At 40.6% G+C, this 27,755-nt stretch overlaps 1 protein-coding gene across 2 annotated transcripts; it reads right to left on the bottom strand.

Annotated features, from left to right (window-relative positions):
• Positions 1–16,765: 16,765 nt before the first annotated feature.
• lhx9 (LIM homeobox 9) lies at positions 16,766–26,288 on the bottom strand. Of its 2 annotated transcripts, none has more exons than XM_038999733.1 (5): positions 25,683–26,288; positions 24,506–24,708; positions 23,569–23,927; positions 20,759–20,958; positions 16,766–17,542 (listed from the first exon to the last, which is right to left on the bottom strand). In XM_038999733.1, exons 1-5 carry the CDS (start codon positions 25,863–25,865, stop codon positions 17,486–17,488), a joined length of 1,002 nt encoding a protein of 333 aa, XP_038855661.1. In that variant the 5' UTR covers positions 25,866–26,288; the 3' UTR covers positions 16,766–17,485. The 2 variants fall into 2 exon arrangements, with proteins under 2 accessions (XP_038855661.1, XP_038855660.1); XM_038999732.1 differs by lacking the exon at positions 16,766–17,542 and adding an exon at positions 17,879–20,165.
• Positions 26,289–27,755: the final 1,467 nt, after the last annotated feature.

Genomic DNA, 27,755 nt, shown 5'->3' with positions numbered 1-27,755 from the left:
GACATCGCCGAGCCGGACACCACCGATTTAAATCAGTTCCGGCGCACCAGATAGGGCCGTGACTGGGCCGAGTCCTCTTTGCTAGCTGGGAGGATTCTTACAGGGTTCAAGTTCAATATCTAATTTAACTGAAGAAATGCTTAATATATAATATAACGACAACTTACACTGCCATAAATGCAAGGACAGAAAAGTAATGTTTTATGTTGCATGATTTTGGACAAATCTGTCAAGACACCAACTATGATAAAGGGTTAAACATAGGTTTTACATTTTATTGAGTGCTCCCCGCTTATACACTGCTCAAAAAAATAAAGGGAACACTTAAACAACACAATGTAACTCCAAGTCAATCACACTTCTGTGAAATCAAACTGTCCACTTAGGAAGCAACACTGATTGACAATAAATTTCACATGCTGTTGTGCAAATGGAATAGACAAAAGGTGGAAATTATAGGCAATTAGTAAGACACCCCCAAAAAAGGAATGGTTCTGCAGGTGGTGACCACACACCACTTCTCAGTTCCTATGCTTCCTGGCTGATGTTTTGGTCACTTTTGAATGCTGGCGGTGCTTTCACTCTAGTGGTAGCATGAGACGGAGTCTACAACCCACACAAGTGGCTCAGGTAGTGCAGTTCATCCAGGATGGCACATCAATGCGAGCTGTGGCAAAAAGGTTTGTTGTGTCTGTCAGCGTAGTGTCCAGAGCATGGAGGCGCTACCAGGAGACAGGCCAGTACATCAGGAGACGTGGAGGAGGCCGTAGGAGGGCAACAACCCAGCAGCAGGACCGCTACCTCCGCCTTTGTGCAAGGAGGTGCACTGCCAGAGCCCTGCAAAATGACCTCCAGCAGGCCACAAATGTGCATGTGTCAGCATATGGTCTCACAAGGGGTCTGAGGATCTCATCTCGGTACCTAATGGCAGTCAGGCTACCTCTGGCGAGCACATGGAGGGCTGTGCGGCCCCACAAAGAAATGCCACCCCACACCATGACTGACCCACCGCCAAACCGGTCATGCTGGAGGATGTTGCAGGCAGCAGAACGTTCTCCACGGCGTCTCCAGACTCTGTCACGTCTGTCACATGTGCTCATGTGCTCAGTGTGAACCTGCTTTCATCTGTGAAGAGCACAGGACGCCAGTGGCGAGTTTGCCAATCTTGGTGTTCTCTGGCAAATGCCAAACGTCCTGCACGGTGTTGGGCTGTAAGCACAACCCCCACCTGTGGACGTCGGGACCTCATACCACCCTCATGGAGTCTGTTTCTGACCGTTTGAGCAGACACATGCACATTTGTGGCCTGCTGGAGGTCATTTTGCAGGGCTCTGGCAGTGCACCTCCTTGCACAAAGGCGGAGGTAGCGGTCCTGCTGCTGGGTTGTTGCCCTCCTACGGCCTCCTCCACGTCTTTCCACCTTTTGTCTATTCCATTTGCACAACAGCATGTGAAATTTATTGTCAATCAGTGTTGCTTCCTAAGTGGACAGTTTGATTTCACAGAAGTGTGATTGACTTGGAGTTACATTGTGTTGTTTAAGTGTTCCCTTTATTTTTTTGAGCAGTGTATCTTAATGTAATGAAATGAAATAAAATGTGCAGATTATTATCAATGACTAATCAACAGCTGTAACAAGTTGTCCACTATAGGAAATCCTCACTGGTACCCCAGTTTATAGAAAGATCCATGAATACTTTCTGAAGACACTGAGAGGGGGGGGGGGGGGGGGGGGGAACACTGTGCCCCTTCCAAAGTTACACCTAGACAGAGACAATTTGTAAATGTTCTCTTCAAAACACGATTAAATCCTGTTCTGTTACGAGTTGACAGCAGTTAATGAGATTTATTTTAAACTGCAAAACCCTTACGCACCACTGTACTTTATATACCAGGGTTGGCTGGTCTTCTCTAGTTAATTGTAGGCTCAGTCACTGGTATACTTTTATTTACAAAGCCATTTTGGATTTACTACCATTTTATTTGGGCATTTTTATTGTTCAGAATGTGATGGGTACTCTCTTCATTCTCAGGACTTTATCCTGCTAACTGTTCCAAATGTCCGAACTGAATCTGGTAAAAGGGCTTTTATGTATTCTGCGCCATCGGCCTCGGAAAGCCTTACAAAATACTTTTCAACTGGAAGAACTTGTCCCGATTGGTGTTTTTAAATCATTGATGAAGGATTTGGAGGCTGATTCCTTGACCTGTCAATGTTTTTAATTTTCTGTTTTATGATTTTGTTATACTCTGGTGAATTCTATGTTTTTTGACTAGATTACCTGTAGTTTTTCCTGTTGTCTGTCTGTAATTGTGTAATGACTTGTTCTGCCTATCTTGGCCAGGACGCTCTTGAAAAATACATTTCAAATCTCAATGAGCCCTTCCTGGTTAAATAAAGGTTAAATAAATACAAATAAACTTCCAGCAACAGTGTTGGTATTGTGTTTCTTTTGTTGTTGTTTTTTAAAGGGGAATAAAACACATCATTACAGTTAAAAATATATATAATACAGTAAATAGATCTTTGTTCAATTAATTGTAATAATATATTGTTTGTATTTTTAATAAATGTATGTTTACGTACCTTTAAAACTATATATTTTTTTGTGATTTTAAATCAGAAAAACATCCATTTAAGAAAAAAATGTCAGGGGGGACCTTTATTTTGAAAAGTGGCCGTATAATCACGTGACCTTAATGTCACTAGTTTCACAATGCTGCCCTTCGGACCTCGTTGAAGACACAGCTCTTCCTATAACCTCTATATTATTCTAATGTTTACCAATTACCGTACTGTGATCATTACAGAAAGAAAAGGTTGAGCTGCCCCCTCCATCCCATACCTGGACACAGACATATGCACAAACACATATAGGTCTTCAGGTTCTCTCTCTCTCTTTGTCACAAACCCACACAATAGGCCTACATAAAAATTGGTAACAATAATGACCTTGAAAACTACACGGAGTGTACAAACCATTAGGAACACCTTCCTAATATGGAGTTGCACACCCTTTTGCTCAATTCGTCTACAAGGTGTCGAAAGTGTTCCAAAGGGATGCTTGCCCATGTTAACTCCAATTATTCCCACAGTTGGGTTAAGTTGGCTGGATGTCCTTCGGGTGGTGGACCATTCTTCATACACATGGGACACTTGTTGTGCGTGAAAAACCCAGCAGCGTTGCAGTTTTTGACACACTCGGTGCGCCTGGCACGTACTACCATACCCCGTTCAAAGGCACTTAAATCTTTTGTCTTGCCCATTCACCCTCAGAATGGCACACATACACAATCCATGTCTCAATTGTCTCATGGCTTAAAAATCATTCTTTAACCGGTCTCCTCCATTTCATCTTCACTGATTGAAGTGGATTTAACAACTGACATCAATAACGGATCATAGTTTTCATGTGTCAAACTCATTCCACGGAGGGCCGAGTGTCTGCGGGTTTTCGCTCCTCCCTTGTACTTGATTGATGAATTAAGGTCACGGATTAGTAAGGAACTCCATGGAATGAGTTTGACACCCCTGGTCTATGTCATGGAAAGTGCAGGTGTTCCTAAAGTTTTGTACACTCAGTGTGTATTTTCGACAATGAATAATACAGCCTGACAATTCACACAACCCTAATACAACACATACACATGTATTTTCCTCCTCATTGTTAATAATCAACAAGTTATAAGGAAGAGTATTTTTTTCTCCCTACTTCAATAGCCTTTTTGTTAACCTCCTCACAAATATGGAAAAAGGGAAAAGGCCTGAAGTGTAGTTTTTTTTTCTCTTCTTGAACAACAGTTGAAGATTAAAAGAAATGTCTCAGGGAAATCTGTCAATTCTGTTGGTGAATAATGCTGTGTGGAATTTAATGGCATGGAGTTATATTGGGTTTCCTCTACACCCACATTTTCTTTCAATAAGATCAATGGCGCTCAGTGACAGATAGGGACGCTCTTTTGTAACTTCAAAATTCAGGTTTCTGAGGGAATAATTAGATGGCTGGATGAAACGTAATGCATCAGGCAGCGAGGGGAGCTGCAACAAGAGATCCTCATGGTTCAATATGCACTCCGCACACACGCGCTGCGCCTAGCTGTTTCTGTGGTGGAAATCTGTTTAATAATGGTGTTGGATTTCCATTGTTCTAAAAGTGGCACACACCATTGATCTGCATTAAACCAATGGCAAACGTATTTTCTCACACTGATATTGTTTATTTAGCTGAGATCTTTCATTTGATTTGAGGATTTTTTTGTGTGTGTATAGATTGTGTTCTCTTTCACTTTCTTCCCCATCTGCAAACTTCTAGGTGTCTGTCTTCTCCAGGGTACAATCAGCTGAGAAGGATGGGGGGGGTAATATACTGTAGCTGGATGGGTGAATGAGGTATCTAACTGAGGTATCTTTCTGAGGTAGACTGACTGACAAACATTAAAAAAAAGAAGTTGAGCTCTTTCTTAATTGTTGAAAACAAAATGGCTCAGATTAAAAGGTGACATGGCCAAATGTCTTTAGTGCTCTTTATTTCAACAATATTGCATACAGTGCATTCAGAAAGTATTCACAACTTTTGACTTTTTCCACATTTTGTTGTGTTACAAACTGGGATTAAAATTGAAAAAAATTGTCATTTATTTTGTTGAAGAGCTACAGAAAATACTCTGTAATGTCAAAGTGGAAGAAAAATTCTAACATTTGTAAAACATGAATGAAAAATAAAACACATATATCTGTCACACCCGGATCTGTTTCACCTGTCTTTGTGCTTGTCTCCACCCCCCTCCAGGTGTCGCCCATCTTCCCCATTATCCCCTGTGTTCTCTGTTTGTCTGTTGCCAGTTCGTCTTGTCTCGTCAAGCCTACCAGCGTTTTCCCCGTACTCCTGTTTTTTTTCTCCTCTAGTCCCTGTTTTGACCATTCTGCTGCCCTGAGCCTGCCTGCCGTTCTGTACCTTTCGGACTCTGCTCTGGATTACTGACCTCTGCCTGCCCTTGACCTGTCGTTTGCCTGCCCCCTGTTTTTGTATTAAACTTTTGTTACTTATTTTCTAACTGTCTGTGTCTGGGTCTTCTCCTGAGCCGTGACAATTTCTTGATTACATAAGTATTCAACCTTTGGCAGCCACTACAGCTGTGAGTCTTTCTGGGTAAGTCTGTAAAAGTTTTGCACACCTGGAGTGTACAATATTTACACATAATCCTTTTAAAAAATTGTCAAGCTCTGTCAAGTTGGTTGTTGATCATTGGTACACAACCACTTTCAAACTGTATCTATGCCACTCAGGAACATTCAATGTCTTGGTAAGCAACTACAGTGCCTTCAGAAAGTATTCATACCCCTTGACTTATTCCACAATTTGTTGTGTTCAGCCTGAATTCAAAATGGATTAAATAGATTTTCTTCTCGTCCATCCACACACAATACCCCACAATGACAAAATTGGAAACATGTTTTTAGAAATTGTTGCAAATTTATTGAAAATGAAATACCAAAATACAATATACAATATATAGACAAAAGTATGTGGACACCCCTTCAAATTAGTGGATTTGGCTATTTCAGCCACACCCGTTTGGCAGTAGAATGGCCTTACTGAAGAGTTCAGTGACTTTTAACGTGGCACCGTCATAGGATGCCACCTTTCCAACAAGTCAGTTTGTCAAATGTCTGCCCTGCTGGAGATGTCCCAGTCAACTGTAAATGCTGTTATTGTGAAAACATCTAGGGGCAACCAAGCTCAACTGCAAAGTGTTAGGACACACAAGCTCACAGAACGGGATCTTCTAGTCATGAAACATGTAGTGCGTAAATCGTCTTTCCTCGGTTGCAACACTCCCTACTGAGTTCCAAACTGGCTCTGGAAGCAATGTTAGCACAATAACTGTTCAACAGAAGCTTCATGATATGGATTTCCATGGCCAAACAGCCGCACACAAGCCTAAGATCACCATGTGCAATGACAAGCGTCGACTGGAGTGGTGTAAAGCTTGCTGCCATTGGACTCTGGATCAGTGGCAACAGTTTGGGGAAGGCCCTTTCCTGTTTCAGCATGACAATGCCCCCGTGCACAAAGCGAGGTCCATACAGAAATGCTTTGTCGAGATCAGTGTGGAAGAACTTGACTGGCCTGCCCAGAGCCCTGGCCTCAACCACATCAAACACCTTTGGGATGAATTGGCTCACCGACTGCGAGCCAGGCCTAATCGCCCAAATTCAGTGCCCGACCTCACTAATGCTCTTGTGGCTGAATGAAAGCAAGTCCCCGCAGCAATGTTCCAACATCTAGTGGAAAGCCTTCCCAGAAGAGTGGAGGCTGAGCAAAGTGGGGACCAACTCCATATATATGCCCATGATTTGGGAATGAGATGTTTGACGAGCAGGTGTCCACATACACTACATGACCAAAAGTATCTCATTTACATAAGTATTCACACCCCTGAGTCAAAACTGTAGAAGCACATTTGGCGGCAATTACAGCTTTGAGTCTTTTTGGTTAAGCCTCTAAGAGCTTTCCACACCTGGATTGCACAATATATGCCCACTGTTCTTTTTTAAATTCTTCAAGCTCTGTGAAGTTGATTGTTGATCATTGCTAGACAGCCATTAGCTCTATTCCATTCATTTTTATCATAAACAACTCCCTAGTCCTTACTGATGACAAGCATACCCATAACATGATGCAACCGCCACCATCCATGAAAATATGAAACGTGGTACTCAGTGATGTCTTGTGTTGGATTTGCCCCAAGTATTACCCTTTGTATTCAAGACATGAAGTTAATTTCCTTGCCTTATTTTTTGCAGTTTTACTTAAGTGCCTTTTTGCAAACAGGATGCATGTTTTGGAATATTTTATTCTGTACAGGCTTCCTTCTTTTCACTTTTTCAGTTAGGTTAGTATTGTGGAGTAACTACAGTCTTGTTGACACTTCCTCAGTTTTCTTCTATCACAGACATTAAACTATGTAACTCTTTTAAAGTCACCATTGGCCTCGTGGTGAAATCCCTGAGCGATTTCCTTCGTCTCCGGCAACTGAGTTAAGAAGGATGTATCTTTGTAGTGACTGGGCATATTGATACACCATCCAAAGTGTAATGAATAACTTCACCATGCTCAGAGGGATATTCAATGTTAATTCTATTTTTTTACCCATCTACCAGTAAATTACCTTTTTTTGCGAGGCATTGGAAAACCTCCCTGGTCTTTGTGGTTGAATCTGTGTTTGAAATTCACTGCTGGACTGAGGGACCTTACAGATAATTATTTTTGTGGGCTACGGAGGAGATAGTCATAACAAAAATCATGTTAAACATTTATTGTACACAGAGTGAGTCCATGCAATTTATGTGATTTGTGCAAATCCTTACTCCTGAACTTATTTAGGCTTGCCATAACAAAGGCATTGAATACTGATTGATTCAAGACATTTCAGCTTTACATGTAAATTTTTTTTTACAAAGTTACTAGCTATCAGGAGTGTTCCAGAAAGAATGGCTGCCGTTTTACGGGATCCTAACCAATTGTGCATTGTTTGTAACATATTTTGTACATAATGTTTCTGCCACCATCTCTTATGACCGAAATGAGCTTCTGGATATCAGAACAGTGATTACTCACCTCGAACAGGGCAAAGATGTTTTCTTTAACGAGTCAGATGTGAAGGATTTACTCCAGACACCCGACCCGGCCCAAATCTCTGTCATTCGCACGAAGAGAAGACGCCGATACAGGGGACACAGGTCAGGTGCCTTGTGAGAATTCGTCGGCGGGTGGGTAACAGGCTTCTACCGTCCGTCCTATTGGCCAACGTGCAATCATTGGAGAATAAACTGGATGAGCTCCGTTCAAGACTATCCTACCAATGGGACATTAACTGTAATATCTTATGTTTCACCGAGTCATGGCTGAACGACAACATGGATAACATACAGTTGGCTGGTTTTTCCGTGCATCGGCAAGACAGAACAGCTGCCTCCGGTAAGACAAGGGGTTGCGGTCTGTGTCTATTTGTCAATAACAGCAGGTGCGCAAAATCAAATATTAGACAAGTCTATAGGTTTTGCTCGCCTGAGGTAAAGTATCTCATGATAAGCTGTAGATCACACTATTTACAAAGAGAGTTTTCATCTATATTTTTCACAGCTGTCTATTTACCACCACAAATCGATGCTGGCACTAAGACCACGTTCAACGGGCTGTATAAAGCCATAAGCAAACAAGAAAATGCTCATCCAGAGGCAGCGCTCCTAGTGGCCGCTGACTTTAATGCATCCATTTTACCTAATTTCTACCAGCATGTTACATGTGCAACCAGAGGAGAAAAAAACTCTAGACCTCCTTTACTCCACACACAGATGCATATAAAGCTCTTCCTCGCCCTAGATGTGGCAAATCTGACCATTATTCTATCCTCCTGATTCCTGCTTACAAGCAAAATCTAAAGCAGGAAGTACCAGTGACTCGCTCAATACGAAAGTGGTCTGATGAAGCAGATGCTAAGCTAAAGTACTGTTTTGCTAGCACAGACTGGAATATATTCCGGGACTCATCCGATGGCATTGAGGAGTACACCACATCAGTCACCGGCTTCATCAATAAGTGCATCAATGACGTTGTCCCCACAGTGACCGTATGTACCCCAACCACAAGCCATGGATTACAGGCAACATCCGCACTGAACTAAAGGGTAGAGCTGCCGCATTCAAGGAGCGGGACTCTAACCCGGAAGCTTATAAGAAATCCCGCTACGCCCTCAGATCAATCATCAAACAGGCAAAGCATCAAAATATGACTAAGACTATTTCCTACTACACTGGCTCTGACACTCGTCGGATATGGCAGGGCTTGCAAACTATTACGGACTACAAAGGGAAGCCCAGCCGCGAGCTGCCCAGTGACACAAGCCTACCAGACGAGCTAAGTTAATTCTATGCGCGCTTGGAGGCAAGCAACACTGAAGCATGCATGAGAGCACCAGCTGTTCTGGACGACTGTGTGATTACGCTCGCCGTAGCCAATGTAAGACCTTTAAACAGGTCAACATTCACAAGGCCGCAGGGCCACTCGGATTACCAGAATGTGTACTCGAAGCAAGCGGTGACCAACTGGCAAGTGTCTTCACTGACATTTTCAACCTGTCCCTGGCCGAGTCTATAATACCTACATGTTTCAAGCAAACCACCATAGTCCCTGTGCCCAAGAACACCAAAAACCTGCCTAAATGGCTATTGACCCGTAGCACTCATGTCTGTAGCCATGAAGTGCTTTGAAAGGCTGATCATGGCTCACATCAACACCATCATCCCAGAAACCCTAGACCCACTCCAATTTGCATACTACCCCAACAGGTCCACAGATTATGCAATCTCTATTGCACTCAACACTGCCTTTTCCCACCTGGACAAAAGGAAGACCTATGTGAGAATGCTGTTCATTGACTACAACTCAGTTTTCAATACCATTTTGCCCTCAAAGCTCATCACTAAGCTAAGGACCCTGGGACGAAACACCTTCCTCTGCAACTGGATCCTGGACTTCCTGACCCCAGTTGGTAAGGGTGGGCAACAACACATCTGCCACGCTGATCCTCAACACGGGGGCCCCTCAGGGGTGCGTGCTCAGTCCTCTCCTGTACTCCCTGTTCACCCATGACTGTGTGGCCAAGCACGACTCCAACACCATCATTAAGTTTGCAGACGATTGTAAATTAGAATTTGTTCTTAACTGACTTGCCTAGTTAAATAAAGGTTAAATAAATAAAACATGTGTCCAGGAGTTTTAAAGGTTAGAGTGAGGCAGAGTAAAGCTGACCTGTTACAGCAGCCAGTCAGGGCATTTGTTTCCATATGCCATCTCCCAGCCACAGGAAAGTATGTATGTGATGTTACTTATTGATAGCCAGATAAACTTGCAGGCAATGTGTGTGAGGTTTGCACAAGTATAATTGCAACCCATAGTCAGTATCCCTGATCATTGTATATTCAAGGTTGTTTAGATGTAAGACTTCACAGACCAACTAAATGTAGATACGGAATAATAACGCCGTTAGAAACAGAGAGAGATACAGTTTTAGCTGTAGGGAGAGCTCTGTATAATTGAGACACAGGAGAGATGCCTTATAATGATGTGAAGGATGAGTCGTGTACATGAACTTATCCTTTGTGTGTGCAGACACGTGCACAGATACAGCCGTCCTATGAAAAAGTGTCCTTTTGATTGGTGGCGGGTTTTATTTCAAACAAATAACTTTTTAACATTTTTAGTCTCTTTTCTCTATTGCAACATTAAATGCAACGAATTGCCCATCAAAGTAGATCATTACTCATGAATCTTGAAAAACAAGTCCTCTCTACTGCAAGCGCACAAGCTACTTACCGGCGCTGGGGGGTGAGTTTGAAATGAATACTGTCAGTAGTAGGTTACTTTGGAGTTGCTTATATGTGTCTTACTATCAGGGAACGGAGCAACTGCAGGTCAACTGTTTGTCAGTAGCAGAACAAATTCGGATCAATTAAAGACTAGTTAGTTTATTTTGACAGCATTGTCTAGTTAACGAGCTGATTCATCTATTCTAGCCTACATTCCAGCCAGGTCACACCAAATCCCACTGCAGTATTAGACGTTTATCCAGATCCATAGGACATCGAGAGATGCCATCCAGTAGGGGCAACGCAAGTGCCTATTAACATCTAGTGGGCTTGTGGCTTGCTAGGGTGACAATTCCCATTAAACCATGAGCTTTGGCTCAGAGGATCGCGGGATCAATCCCAGTGCTTGGCACTTGTTTTGAGTTTTTATTATTTCTGTTTAAACCCTATCCCAAACCTTAACCCTTACCTTAACCAGTGGGAATGAATACCTAATTGTTAAGTTTAACCCTTACCTTCTTCCACTTCACCCATAGAATACTGAAGTGAAACCGTGATGATAAACTGATATAGCCTACATATTAGTGGTTCTAGCAAAGATACTTTTAATCAACTCCCTTTCATATGTGGTTCTAGCTTGCTTAGACTGCAATGTGTGATGAGTGAGCGTGTTGTTGTAGAAAAGAAAGTCCTATGTTAAAAAATGATCATTTGGCTACAGGAGCAGTAGAAATCTATGATTGGAATTAAGGTTTTGTTTGGGCGGGCGGGGGGGGGGGGGTTGCCCTCCCCGGATCTCTCCACCTCTTCACAGGGCAGACCTGTTCCCCCTCTGCCCCAAAACACCCTCTTCCCCTCTGTCACTGCTGTGTCTTAACAGCCTGCAGGCTGTCGTGAGTTTACTTTTTTTTTTTTTACTTTGATTTTACTAGGTAAGTCAGTTAAGAACAAATTCTTATTTACAATGACGGCCTAGGAACAGTCTTGATTCTTATTACATGTACTACTGAAGTTAAAAAGCATTGGATTGGTGTAAACATGGTCGAGGGAGAGTTTCCTTCCACCATATTCTTCGCACCACTCTCTGCGCTATTCCTTTTAAATCCAAATCCTGCCTTGCTCAGGGGCAGAATGACAGATTTTTAGCTTGTCAGCTCGGGGATTCGATCTAGCAACCTTTCGGTTACTGGTCCAATGCTCTAACCACTAGGCTACCTGCCAAGCAGTGTCTTGTCGAGATCGTCACATCTCTGACATCCGTGTGTGTTTGTCTGTGTGTGTTTCTGTGGAGGTGAAATGCACACCTTTATTGGCGCTGGTGCGGAACAGTCACACATATACACACACACACACCTTGAACTGACACTCTATCAGAGAAACATGTACGTCACGCGAGAGACCCACAGATCTTTGATAATACCAATACCATACTTTGTTTTGGCCCGTGTGTGTGTGTGTGTGTGCGTGCGTGCCAAGGTTGTTATAGTAAACAAAATCTGAAACAAACTAAAACTAATCATGAAAAAACTATTTTGTGAACTGAAATAAAATTATTAACAAACCGGTTTGAAAAACTAAACTATACTGAAACTATTATCTTTGACTCCAAAACTAACTAACATTATAAAGTCTTCAAGCTTTTGGGGGGTTTTCAAGCTACTGAATCTGGTGGGTAAATGCGGCCAGGAGATTGTAATGTTTAAAATAGGCCTAGCTTGTGCATCGTAATCACTAGCTCAGGGGAAAAAATTGACTAGGTAGCTAACTTGATTCTTATTACAAGTACTACTGAAGTTAAAAAGCATTGGATTGGTGTAAACATGGTCGAGAGAGTTTCCTTCCACCATATTCTTCGCACCACTCTCTGCGCTATTCCTTTTAAATCCAATCACATTGGACAAATTGCAACCATCGATGGCCACCAGATTATCGTCACCTGATCGCTCGTTAAACCATCAATACATGCTAAAATCACCCACACAGTTGATCTCAATTACAACCATTATTGGCCACTGATTTACCTCTTGAAAAATCGACATCTGCTTTTGGGAGACTATTTCGCCCTCTGGTGAGGATTATCATTGGAACAATTTTATCCTGCTATTTTATCAGAATATGGAGATTTATCTATTTCACAATCACTCTGTACAACTGAAATAGAGTATTTCATTTCCTCGTTTACCACGGCAAATCTACTTTGACATTTTATGATTGAATGGAAAAGTAATGTTGTAAACTATTTTTTTGTTTACAATTTATGTAATCCATTAATGATTTTACTTGTCTAAATAAAATGTGGCCATTTTTATCAATAGGGGAAAATTAAATATTAATGAACTGTAGACTACACATTTGACATTTAAAACTAATCATGATTGTTGTATTTTATGAAATGATCTTGTATTTTTATTTGGAAGTCATTATCTTAATTAAAGATTGTCTTTCACACATGTTACTGCAATCCATATAACTTTCATTTACAATGTAATTCATTTTAAGTTGGTCTTCAATAACTTTTTTTCACAGAAGAGTAGCCTCGATGTAGGCATAAGTAAATGTCTGCAATTAAAAGTGTTAACCAAATCATCGTAATTGACATCGTATTTCCGATTTTGTTGTCCCTGATAGGACGTTACTTCATTGGGGCGGGAGTAGTGAACGCAGACAATTACCATTTCCACTGTCTAGTATCAAGCCGGCTTGACAACGTAACAACGTCAGATCAGATGGTCTGCAAATTTATTCTGGTGTTCTTTTCGTTGTAACCACGGTTATTTTAGCCTAGAACTCTGTGTAATCTCCTGGTAGTATCTTTTTAAGGAAACCAGCATTAACACAGAGGTACGTGCGAAGTTCAGCTTGTTCGTTGCAATGCAGCCCTTGAGATTTACTTTAAAATGTAAACCTTACCTAACCTACGACTTGACCCACCACCTTATGCATAACTGCCCCCGATACAACACAAATAACTTAACTTAGCAGGCGTAAAAGAAACGGCTGAAACTAAATGCCCCACATTCTGGTCATGAGAGAAAAACAATTGTAGGGTTGGTACTCTTCTGCACTGTTCAACCAGTTAATGGAGTGTCGCCTTGTTAATATTCCGGATGGAAGCAACTTCAGAGAGCAAGCTAGCACGTGCCTCAGATAGCTGCTCTCCAGATATTAGCTAGCGTTATATAACGATAACAGAATCTCCGACAAAATTGACACCAACAAAATTGGTGTGTGGTGTCTGTAGACTTTGTGGCAAGAACTTAACCTCGAAGAAAGACGGGCACTATTTTATTTTCATTTAACATTTGTTTAACTAGGCAAGTCAGTTGAGAAAAAAATCTTATTTACAATAAACCCTAACCCCGACGACACTGGGCCAATTGTGCACTGCCCTATGGGACTCCCAGTCATGGCCGTTTGTGATACAGCCTGGAACAACTATAGACATCCATATATGTTTCATTTCGGCGGGACTCACGTCCAAAAGCAGAAGTTGCGTCACAAGCTCGCTTCCATTTCCCCTCAAAACGGGATGTTTCCAGTTTCCCCCGACTGAGGGGATTCGGTCCAAACACTTAAAAGACACACCCTATCCCCTCAGCCCTCAAATTAAGTGGACACTTTTGATGACGTATCATTACGTTTGACGAGTATACACTTGCAGGGCAAGGGGCCAGGGAGGAAGGAATGATTTTTAAATGGACCACCCTTGGCCGGAAATTCGTCACTCGTTCATCCCGCAATGATTGTGTTTTCAGCCACCGGTAGCTTGTGGGTGCTTTATATGCGCTACAGTCAATTATATATATATATATTATATATAATTCTTAATATACACCTACTGTATGATAGCTAGCAAATGAATTAGCTAACAAACGTTAGCCTGCCCATCTGGATCTTCTGAAGAAGGAAAATGTTTTATTTCTACAATTTCCTAAATGTAACCAAACAAAAACATATTTACTTTTTACATAGTAGCAACATTTCAAACTTATTTGCATTAGTTTTTACTTACACTTGTATGTTGACTTCTCCATTAATGTTGTTTTTGCGGACTTTTCTTAGCGGATGTAAAATCGTCGCAAATTGAATTGTGGAGAGTTACAGGCCCCGGGGTGAACATAATTGTACACTCGCAAAGCCGACTAAAAACGAGGGCTGAGGGGCTTATGTTGCAAACTTCCCTTACTTGGCTTATCATTTGGACCACCCTCCAAGGGCATAAGGCGAGGGTAAATGGACAAGGGTGTGTCTTTTAAGTGTTTGGACCACAGTCAGGGTGCAACACAAATGGCTGCAATTTTTTGTTAGCATTTTGGCATGTTTTCCTAGATTCAGAACATAAAACAAGATTTATAAAGCAAATATTATCCCTTATGTCTACCACAGCAAGTGATTCAATAGTTTAAGCATATATTGTAGGACCATGAACATATTTTTTCAGAATATTTACAAATAAATCGATCTTAAGGGGGTAAGCAATCAATGACATTGTTAGAATTAACACTGCATATGAGGATGCAGTGAGATACCCGATGAGTTGGATGATACTTTTCTCATCAATCATCTTGAAAAAAAACGTATACTTAAAAGCTGGAGATCAACCAATCATCCATCTTTAACACAATGGAAAGGTTAAATGCTTTATCTAAATATTGAAAGTGCATGGGCGAAGGAGAGAAACAAAATGGTGCAGTTTGAGGCCATGTGGCGGAGAGTGATGCGTATGCTGGAGAGGGGAGAAGCAGTTGGGTCTGGGCAGGGGGGATGTTTGTGTGCGTCTGTGTGTATGTTTTTTATTGTTTCAAAAATTCTTATAAATAACATCTTGAATAAACTGAATTCCAACTGGTAATTGGGACAGACATGAATGTCATTCTGGACATGCAGGACAAAACTAATAAGACCAACTCCAATCCACAGGCAACCAAGTCTCTCCAACATATACTCTCTGATTACAATCTCATTGACACCTGGCAAGCTCATAACCCTAAAGCAAAATAGTTCCCTTTCTATTCAGGCTATTCTTCTATTTTCTTTCAACAGGAAACCAGAAATTCAGCATCACTACATGACCAAAAGTATGTGGACAGGACACCTGCTCGTCGAACATCTCATTCCAAAACAATGGGCATTAATATGGAGTTGGTCCCCCCCTTTGCTGCTATAACAGCCTCCACTCTTCTGGGAAGGCTTTCCACTAGATGTTGGAACATTCACCTGTAGGGATTTGGGGATTTTATCCCTCGCAAAATGTTTAATAATCCGAAAATATAAATAAAATTACAAAGCATATTTGAGACAACTGTAAAATGAATGTAATTGTACAATGGTATCTACTAGTATTTAAGACCCTGCAGTCTGCGCAATGCTCCATTATAATCTGAGGCATTCTACAAACCACATATCTTACACACAACTAGTCAACAGCTGAACTTGTCTTTTACTTGCCACACACACAAACACACTTGCACACTAATTGTTACAATAAGAAGCATTCCAGTCACCAACCTCCATCCCTTCACATTCTTGTCAGTCAGCAGGATGCTGTGATGATGTCCAGAATCTCCTGAATCCAAGATGGTCGACACTGTTTGTTTGTGTCATGTTGCAATCCCACTTCCTGCTGCTCGCTAGTGTAAACCGTCCACCACCCGGGCATGGAAAACAGCACGGCCGGCACCCCAGTGAGTGAGGTTTAGGCTTGGACTTGTCTGTAGCGTTTGCTGTTTCCTACGTTGTTGGAATTCAACAGCGAGCTGTTTTACTAGGCCCCATGTGGCACCAACGTTCCCCTCCCTCCTACCTCCAATCCCGGCCTTCTGCTCCCCTCTGTCTCACTCTTTCCTAACATGGATATGTAGCATTCATCGTAGAGCAGTAAGTACACCACACTGACGGAACCAGGGTAAGGCGGTGGGATCATGTTGCTGCTAAAGTCCACGCAATGTGATTCGTGAGACGCGGATAGTCAAATATAATTGTTGTTTATCTCTAGAATGAAATGTAGTGCCCACATTTGTCAGGAGTCTGAATGGACTCCATCCAGAACTTTGAAAATGTAATTGAACAGAAAACAGATCGTAAATAGCTTGAATTCTACATCTAATTAATGTAATCTACAGTATTATGAGTAATCACACACTTAGGAATTGCATGTGCTGGTTGTGTAATTGAAAGTAATGCTGCATAGTAACCAATAACCTAAGAATAACCACAATATTGAAATCAGATAATAATTGTATTGTTAATATTGTCCTTGGTTAGCTGAATGTCATGTACATGCATAAATAGGTTTCAAGCATTACAATCCATCCATGTCCTCACAATGACATTTCATTTTCCACCATAAAATATGTGGGCATGACCAGGATCAGGGACAGGATTTTCACAGGGTTTATTTCACAGCTGACAATGAATGATACAAATACAACGCATCAAACAAAATAATAAAATACATCTCAAGGATAATGTTATCAAGATGAAGTGCATGCAAAATGGGAATCTTTTTCGTCTTTTTTGTTGTTGTTACTTCCTCTTTTCCTTAGTGAAGCCAGATCGCAAAGCGCCAATTCTGCAGTCCTCTTCATCAGCCCGTTTGATGGCCGTCCTGCTCCCAAGTTTCAAGGAGGCCATGTGTTTACAAAATTACATTTGTGACAAAATCACTTTTTTCATAGAGTAAGCCGATTCTGTAGAGGGTGGGGTTAGGAGTGTGTGGGGTAAGGGAGGGGAGTGGGTGTGTGTCTCTGTGTGTGTTCGTGTCCTGTAGTGTTGTTTAAGGTCTGCTGTCTTTTAATCCCACTGCATCTCCTGTGCTGCCAGGCTGCTCTGCTATATACAACTATGTTACTATACAACTTTATTTCACTGTGTGTGAATGGCATTCCAATACAAAGAGCAGTCAAGTCTTTTTTCATAAGGATATCAGTAATCACACACTATTATCCTCTGTAGTTGGATTCAAACGTTCAGGAAAAACGTTTAAAATATTTATTTTGTTGTTTTGGACTAAAACATGTTTTTGTTTTTGTTTATTTTTTTTCTCTATTCTATGGTCTTATCCTAATATTGTCTTTGTCTTCAATGGTGAGGAATTCCCCTTCTCTTAATACTTTAGGGAATTTTCAAACGTCGGGAAGTTTGGCTGTAATGCCCCAAGATTTGTTCTCCCTGAAAGAAATCATAGAGTAACAATATATTAACTACAGAGCAACCTGGCTTTATGGGTCTGCATTTACTCTTCACTTTAGCTCTACATAGATATATCAATCAATGTGTGCTTTGCAGCATTCCTTTTTCAATTTTAAAAAGTTATAGCCATATTCATGCATTAAAAAGCAATTTTCATAATTTTTGGACTACCTGGTTTAGGTGCAAATCCATGGGGCATTACTTTAAAACTGTAAACACCATAAAATAGGAAATTAAAATAAGAGTAAAAATGTGGAACGCTTGTTTTGAATTGGTCAATCAATCATTGAATGCTTTTTCATTTGTTGATGTGAGTAAAAAATAAAACAGTATCTAAGGAACAACACAAAAATGGCAAGTGTAATGAAAAATAAAAAACTCATTTAAAGCAAAGTATTTTTATTCACACAAATTTAATAAGATATATAACAACCGTTTGGTCCATAAATATTTAAGGGGAAATAGTTTCTATACACCATCTTTATCAAGAAACAGGGCAACATGGACAATCTTGATAGAACACTTACTGTACTGAACTATTAACACGAAAATCAATTTATAAGATTCTTGGATTAACCAACTATATCTGAAAGAGTGCACAAACGCTTTCTATGACATCGCTGCCCCCTTTTAACAGGATACACCATAAAAAGATCTTCAGAAATAAGATGTAAAACAGTACAAAACTAGTGAGGCGTCACAAGTATGTGAATCAGTTAACAAACAACACATATAATCCTGAAGTTCACAAACTTTCTTCCAAGTTATATCATAAGGCACATAGAACTGAGTTAGGCATCTACTTCATCAAGTAGATTGAGAATAACGCTTTGTTCTACAATAGAACAAATAGTGACAATTACAATAAAATGTTTTAACTCAGCAGCAAGAACTCCTTCTCTTTCTTTCTCTTAATCCGCACTATGTAGTCCTGCTTTGCTATCAACCACAACCCCAACGCCAACGACCTTAAACAGCTGGCCCAGAAGACAAAAAAATACTAATTTAAAATGTTAGAACCCTGCAGAAGGACTGCTTCTCTTTCTTTCTCTTAATTCATTGAGAGGAAACATGTTTTTGGTCTGTTCAGTGGCAAGTGATCGTAAAGAAAGTATAAATATGGCCTAACGTGAACATGGAGGATGATTTATTTGTCCCACTGGCTGCATGTCTTCTACTATCTCTAGGTTTCTGAGGTCATTGTAAAGTTTCTGTCAGCTCTACGCCTCTAATCTGCCACATTGTCATCCCTCCCTTTTTATCCTCCTCCCTTTTCCCTTTTTTTTATCAACCCTTCTTTACCCTGAGCAAAATTATGGGCAGTATTTTATTTAACAGTAATTCTACGGGCACGTTGAATCCAGATAAACTTTTTAAAAATCTATTTGTGTGTTGGTATGTAAAATTAGGCCAGCAGATTAGACAAAGTGCACTGTCATGGAAACAATCCTTTCAAACAGTGCCGATTAAACTGTGTCCCAATCAGAATTTCACTCACTGATTTCTTTTGTGGAACTCTTTCTAATATCAATGTTACTGCATTACATCTTTGACAGTTACCACTGTACAGATCTATAGATTTGTTCCGTTGTTATTGATTTTTTTCCACATTTGAGGTGTGTCAAGACAAAATGCATGTTGAGGTCACAGCAGCCACCTGGCATTTGAGTTGTATTGTCCGGGTTCTTGTAATGTATACAATGCAATTTAGAGATTAGAATTACTAATCCATAAAATAATCCAATGTTTTGTTAGGTCCAGGATAACTCTGAATTATATTTTACAGCGTATTCTTCGAATGTATATTCCAACGATTTCGAAAAAACTAAATATCTAAATATGTCTTAAATAGGATAGTGCTAACATACACATTTCTAGAGCAAAATATTAATGATTTTAAATGAATTGATCAGTAAAAAATACATTAATTATCAGGGACGGATAAATTTAGACTCAATCAAATGACCAAATGAAATAAAATAAAGTAAAAATAATATACTTTCCCCATTTTAAATAGTTGCATTTGGGCTCGGTTCAAGATTGTTGAACCCTCTTCATAATTGTTCAATGCCGTCCAGATTCAAAATGTCCTCTACACAAAACCAATCACTAAATACGTTGACTACAAACAGCTGCCAAGCGGTTGCAAATGCTACACATCAACATCATTTCCTCCTGTTTAAATGTTGCTGTAGTTGTTCTTGTTGATCTTGTTGCTTTTTTGTTGGGTACAGTACTTCCTGTATCCACAGAACTGTCTCTGTTTTCTTTAAAGGTGTTTAAAAAAAAATGTAAATGCAAATTATGAAAAAAACATAAATGAGTTAAGAGCTTAGAGTCGTAGAGCTTGCTAGAAAAGGTTTGTCAAGGTAGTCTGTGAGGGGCTCCCCGAATCATGGCTGTCCAAACTAGATGTGACGGAGGTCACTACAGTGATAGAGGGATTGGTCAGGTCTGTTAGTGTGGCCGCGCTGGAGGGGGGCGTCAGAGCGCCGCTGTCGGACGAGGGCGGCGGGAGTGACGTGCCGTCGGCCTTGTCATTACCATTCTCCTGTCGCAAAACGTTCCTTCTGAATTTGGCTCTTGCGTTTTGGAACCATACCTGCAAATCCAATCCAATGGCTTTTACTTTATGTTTATGTCTAATTTATGAACTTATTTTCTTTGTCTCTTTTCTTTCTAAAAAAATGCAATGATTATGACATCACAGTGTTGTCCACTACCTGACTCCCCCCGTAGAGTAGAAAGAGTAAAGAACAATACCTACAAACTGTTTTTGACGCCATTATTTTGGGCTCAGGGAGTAGAAACCAAATGAGAAATGACCAGCTGAAAGAGTATTTTTATTTTGTAAAAGATCCTTACAGACTTGTGCACTCTCTCTTAAATTACTCTTCCCACCACTGACCCAGGGAGATTGGGAGTGATACGTGGATGAATTATATGTCTAGAAATCCTAAACACTACAAATACCATACATCTCCTTCATACAGTACATCAAGGAACCTGGTGCCTAACAACATTCCATACAACATCGGTAGAAAACCAATGAAAAAAATTGTATAAAAAAAGATGATTTCAATGGACTTGAATGGAACTGATGGTCAAATGTGAGAACAGACAATGGACTGGGGGATATAGAGCGATGATGTCATACTAGGTCAGAGGTCAGAAATGAGGGCGATGGCTGCTTACCTGTAGAACTCTTTTGGTGAGGCCTGTCTTCTGGGCAAGCTGTTTGAGGTCCTTGGCGTCGGGGTTGTGGTTGATAGCAAAGTAGGACTTCATGGTGCGGAGCTGGTGGTGCTTGAAGGAGGTGCGCATGCGCTTGGTCTTCTGGGAGGGAGGGTAGGCCTGGTCACGGTCCAGGTGGTCTCCATCGTTCTCATTACAACCTGACCAAGAGGAGGAGAAGGTTAGAACAGATATACTGTGGTAAAGTGTGCATTGCAGTATAATTCTTCAAACAAAATGTGGGGTGCTGTTGGTCCTCGTACATATAATCCCGAGTTGACAACATAGACAGCACTCCCAAAATCAAGGTTGTTAGTTATAGAAAGATACAGCACATCCGGTCAGGGTTAGGATAAGGTTATGTTGATTCCATTGAACAGGAATTAAAGGCATAAAATGGCCAAAACCTGGCCATCATTTTCAATTAAGATTGAATTAAATCTTTAATTGAATCAAACATAAGTTATTCAAAATGTAACGGACACAAACCCCTTAGAAAGAATGTCAAGCAGATCTACAGTAGGAGTTGATCAGTCCCCAAATTTGGTCTAGCTAGCATTTCTACTCCTCTGTGCTTAAAGAAAGAAATAATGTCTTGTCATTAAAATGTAATCTCTACTTCCAATATGCACCATACTAATATTCTGTCCTATGTTTATTGGAAAATATTAAAAATAATTGATTGTCATGCCATGATCAAAAGACTAGTATTTTCAACACATCCAGCAGACATGCTTAAAGCATATTCCTATGACAGACTTTACTCATTCTACTATAGGCCTATTAGCTAAAGCGGTCATCTCTAAATCTCTGACTAATAAAAGAGAGCAAAGGCTATAGCAGGCTGTTAATATATTCAAGACACCTATCTTGATATTTCCACCCCCTGCAAATGCAAAACACAGTTCAAATGACAGACTTTAGTGCTGGTTTCACAGACCCAAACTAGACGTTTAGTTGATACAGAACTAAACATGAACACAGATAAAGCTAGGATTAAATATCTCTGGGCTACAGAATCTATTTATTTTTCAAATGAATCTTGGCCATAGTCCAAGACTACCACTCATATTTCATCAGTAACTTGTAACTTAAAACACTCATTTTCAGATGTCAAATATGCATCTTAATTCATGTTAGACAAGCATCTTAAAAGCACTGCAATAAAATAACACCTAAATCTTTCAATCTTGGGTATCCCATTTTCCTCAGCTATGATTGCTTGCTGAGTGCCTTTATTTCTACAACTACCCACCAGGGGTCGCTAACAAAACATGCTGAGTAGGTATACCAACTGCAAGGTCGACATGGGACTGACCGCATGGAATAATTATCTAAAGACGTAGGCTATAGGCATATAGAGTCGATGGAACTTAAACATTAAACCGGATATAGACAATATCAACATTTTTGCTCGAAACTGACTGTGAAAGACAGGCAATTTCTGATTATACCTAATGGAATGTTTTTTGAATGCTATAGACAAAAGCATGATTTAATTCAGAGCTAAATTCAATCATATTTCTTTGCAGTGCAACCAAAAGTGTTTAAAATATGGAAAGAGCACAACATCTACAGCTGAACATAAATACAAAACAGAAAACAAATTAAGGGGCCTATGGGCATGTTTCTGAAATGAAATAGTCTTGAGAAAAGAACCATTACCACCCTTGTCGTTATTAAAGCAAAATACTGTAGTCCAAGAAACATAACACATTAGGCTTGGGATAGACCATATTAGAGGACATAACAAAAGCATCGCATGAAAACAATTCAAATTAATTTTTATTTAACGTTAGATACTGGAGAGGATGTAATGTTGTTGCTTGTTTGTTTTTTGTTTTTTTTGTATCCCGCTCCATCTCACTCACTCTGTTTCTGAGAACTGTGCTGACCTTCCGAGTATGATTCAGTGGTTGGAAGCCAGGGATTCCTACATCACCTTCAATTAACGCAGAACAATTATTTAACACGCAGATTACCCTTATTCCTCTCCATGCACGGAGAACAGAACAAATTTGGCACACAGTGACAAACTTTCTCAACCGGACACTAATTGTAAAAAGCGACAACAAAAGAGACGCCGCGGGGTTGGTTAGATTATAACATTCACGTTTTCAATGCCAGTTTTTAATTGTAAAATGACCTGTAATGTATAACGAGGAGGCAATTTCCCCCAAGAAAGACGAAAGGCGACATTTTAAATAGTTGAGCCCAAATTACTTTAACCCCTGCACGTGCTTAGGTCACTGGTTCAAGTTCATGTGTGTACCCATTTTATAAATTCAATGACCTAATGAGAGCCATAATTAGGCTATAAAAGTCAATCTAATGGTTAACTGGGGGTACATTTTTGATCATTTTGACAGCATGCAATTTAGCCTAAAGAGGAGAAATGCAAATACGGTACTTCATGAACAGAGCACACATTCATAGCAGGCATCTTCCAAGGTGTGGGATGGCTAATTGTTCTCTTTCTTGTCCCCCCTTTTTTGGTTAAAATTGCGTTTGGTGTAGGACTACAGAGATGAGGCCTATGCCCTTAAACACGGATCAAGCCAAATAATTAATGAAATCTCCATATTCGACATTCTCTTTTCTATTCAGTTCACCAGCGCGCGTCATGGGTTGGTTAGTTAGCATGTAGCCTAACAACAGGTTATAGGCCTTAATCAAAACATCCCCACCGAAACGTTATTTTCAAACAACGCAATAGCCTTCTGTGCGTACAACTCCCCAACCAGCAACTCCTCTCCTCTCCGTCTCCTCACCTGAGTTGTAGCTGGCGATGTCTATGCCCATGGCGGGGCTCTTCCTCTTGCGAGGCCTTCCCTTCTGAGCTGTCCCAGTGCCATTGAAGTAAGGCAGCGCCAGACCTCCGCCTTTAGCCGCCAGCTCGGAGTAGTTGAGGCCGGGGTGTGGGTACTCTCCCTGGGCTATGGTCTCGAAGTGGACCCGGCAGTACACCAGGCTGTCCTTCATGCCGAAGTGGTCGCCGGTGGTCAGGGTCTTGTTGCACGTGGTGCACGTGAAGCAGCTCAGATGGTACACCGAGTCCCGTGCACGCATCACCATCTCCGATGCCGATATCCCGAGGTGGCAGCGCGCACACCTCTGCACTGAGAACCTTCTGAAACAAGGACGCAATTCTTTAAAAACACGCCCAGACATAACAATTCTAAAACACTCAAAACAGGATTGAAAAAATGGAACACAAACACACACCGCGAGTGGCTACATAAAATACAACTCCGTGTTCTTACTGTGTTTTTTTCAGCAGATTGCTTGTAATGTCATAACCTCCATCCGCAGGCCTATAATAACACCTCGCATATGCAGCATGGCCAAGAGACGACAGATTGCCTCTGATATTTAGGCTGCTTGGCTATTACAGCTATTTATATTTCCATGTAGTAGATGCATTATATGGGGCCTTCCTTGTATGACTTGTTGAATATGCCAAAGCTATAGCTGATCGAACCATTCTGTGCGTACATTTAACCTATAGCCTATTTCAAATGTTCTGTGGCCTGTGTGTTTATAGGTCTATTGTTTCAGACATTAACAATAGTTTGTATGACAGGCCTAATGCCAAACACACAGGGAGTGAGGGAGAGAGAGCGTGTGTGTTCAATCGTCGAATATTAAAATCAATCATTTCACTAGGCCTATAGAAAAACAACAATTCATAACCGTATGCTTTCTTACCTGTAGTAATCCTCCTTGCAGTAGATGCTGCCATCCTTGGCAAAACACGTGAGTTCTGACTCCAAATGTTGTTTACATTCACAGCATTTGAGGCACCGCAGGTGCCACTGTTTATCCACAGCGAGTAGGTAATATCTATCCGAGATTTTGCCTCCACAGCCAGCACACAACGCGGGCTTCTCCGGTCCCATTGAAGGCATGGTCTGGAGAGGAGGGGAATATTAATACATGTGGAAATGCATGGCTCACATCCTGCGCATGTGGTGAGGACTATACTTCCCATGTGGGGTTTGGCTTGTGTGTGATAAAACTGTAACTTATCTGAAAAATTACATATTAGCCTAATATGAGCATTGCACCATTTTCTTAAAAATAAATAAATAGTAGAACGATCGTTAGACTTTCTTATGTAGCCTATTTATGACAGTTCGGTTTTAAAGCCAATCCCAAGAAATTCCTGCGGAGCTGAAAATGTGTCAACATGCAGGGCCCGTTGTGTTTAGGGAGTAACTCATTCAATTTATCTAACAAATGGAGCCTGTATACATACATGTATTACAATGACAAAGAATAATTAATTGCGCTTCATTGCACATTTAAAATAAGCTGTATCGACAGCCTGGTGCGCTATGTCCAGCTACTTTCAAACGTCTATAACTTAGCATTACTGCCAAAAGAACAACAATTATTAATAATAATAATAATAACAATGAATTATTATGTAGATGCTAATAATATCCAAACTATTATCTATGTAATAACTGTTTAATTAGGCCTATCTATTATATAAATAAACAATAACAGCAATTAGTTATTTGCTCAAAATATAAATTGTGTAACAATTTGGGCAAAATGTGAGTAATAATTGTCACTTTTACTTTATGCACTTTCACTTAGTTTAGTTGATAACTGAATGTATTTGTATTACATACGAACATTTCCACACACATGCATGTTGTTTAAAAAAATGTTTTGTCCATATAGGAACCTATAAACGCAATATTAACCCCAACATTTTCTTTCGAGTGATTATTTCTTGCAGCTATCTTACCCCAACTACAGCTTCATAAAGCATTTCCTTGCATTTAAACAGTTATGCCCATTTGGATGTAAGTGTTAATCCTCATGGATGTCAGAACAAGAAAAGAAAACATTGCATTTAGTTCATTTTTCTTACCGATTCCCTTCCGTTGAGCTGAACGCCCTTGGCCAGGCGCGAGTCGGTTTTGGATCTCCTCTCCATCTCCTCCATGATGCCTTGGATGTGGTCACCGGAGATCCCGTGGAACAGCATGGCTCCCGCTCCTGAACGACGCAATGTGCAACTGCTCGCTTCTGCCTTGCAGCCCACAACTTCCATATACAGCTCTGCGTCCCGTAGGCTCAGAGCATCCGACTGGCTCTGTTGTTAGACTGTTAGACAGACAGACACACACACACACCACACACACACACACACACACACACCACACACACACACACACACACACACACACACACACACACACACAAACAAGAGACACACTCAGCTCAGCTCACCTCCCCTGCAAGTGGTGGAGAGATGAGGGACGGGGAGAAATCAAGGCAGGAAGAAATTATTTCCTCTCCCCTGAATGTTTTGTAAAAAAAAATTAAAATAGGTATAGTCCAGCTGATCCGGCGGTGGCCAGTTTATGCACTGATGATGATGGTGGTGATGGACGGTTAAAATTGCAGAAGTTTAGATTAGGTGTTTTTCTCTCGACAGTCCCGCGCCGATCTCACGTTATAGGGTTCCGTGTGCTTGAAGGTCAGATTGGGACTGCCTGAGTTGGAGAGCCGTGTCCTATTTGTGAAGAGAGCAAAAGCCTGCCCAGTTTGGATAATTTGGTAGGAGGAGTCGTTCCCTCTCTCTATGCCACTGATTTCTATTCACCAACAAAGAGCTGTCACTCTCCCCTCTAACCCGCCGTGCATGCTGGCTGCGAGAGCGTGGAGAGAGACACTTTGGTTATTGACATTTTCATTACTTTTCTTTTCTATAGGTTTTAGTTATCGGACGACATTAGTGGAGTCTAAATCGCAGTGACACGATACGGTTTAGTGATATTTGCATAATCTCTTGGTGTGATTGAATTAGAAGGATAAACCTTGGATATTGAATTGTAATTTGAACGACTTTTAATCTGTATAAAATGTAATATGGAGTTTCAGTAGCCTCACTTGTTGAATTTGATTCGATAACTATGTGAAACGTCGAGTGGAAAGGCACGTCATAAGTGAAACAGTCGTGTGAGGGTGATACCTTTCCTTGTCATGTATTTTTTGCCGCCGTGCATTTTTAAATGTGATAGTCATTTACCTGTGAGCGTGCTGTGTAGGCCTAATAACTAAGTAAGGCTATAACATGTTTACAAAAACAAAAAAAAGTTTAACATTTTGGATTGGATTTTTAAAATATTAGTTGTATTGGTAAACGGTTCAATTTACCCGGATTCTGATGAATTAATACTATAGAATACATGGTGTGTGTATGTGTGTGTGTCATAGCCAACATATGTCCAGTTTAGCCTACAAAACACAAGTAGGCCTACGAAATAATATTAGACCTATATACGATAAATATGCCTCAAATAGTGCATGGCAAATACATAGGCCCATTCTAAAACGGACAAATGCCAGGCCCTTTTCTCTTTTTCTGATAACCAACATAATACGTTAGGCCTTTCCCAATTAAGAAGACATTAGCTTATATGAATTGTCGAGTTATATAGCTGCATGTGTTGAAGTGACAGTGGTAGGCTGCATTCTGTGTTAAGTAACGTAGGCCATAATTACTGCTTTTAAAGGCAGATCAATGCTCTCTCAATTAAACAGTAATCTAAAATCAACGTAAACTAATTATCCGTCACTGACTCATTAGCATGTCCCTCGTCTCTCCAATTAAACATTCTGTACTCAAACTATCACCTTACACTGACAGACAGGCTTCGCTCTCCAATGTGTGACAACACACACCCATGATATTTGCTAAATCGGGTTGTTTCTTTGTTTTTACATTTAAATTGTGCACCTTAATCCAAGATATTGAATTACATAAAATATATTTATTGTTTGTATAGCATGTGGTTGAAGAAGTAATTTATATTATCTATAACGAATGTGTGTATCGTTTTGTGCCTAAGTTCCCGGCCGAGGCCTGACAGACAATAAAACACGTCTGGGAGAATTAAAGGTTTTGTGTCAGAGGACAAAAGATAACTCTCCTTAC

This window comes from Salvelinus namaycush, chromosome 8 (assembly GCF_016432855.1).
Source record: "Salvelinus namaycush isolate Seneca chromosome 8, SaNama_1.0, whole genome shotgun sequence".
NCBI lineage: Eukaryota > Metazoa > Chordata > Actinopteri > Salmoniformes > Salmonidae > Salvelinus > Salvelinus namaycush.
This window is presented reverse-complemented; position numbering and strand designations above follow the sequence as displayed.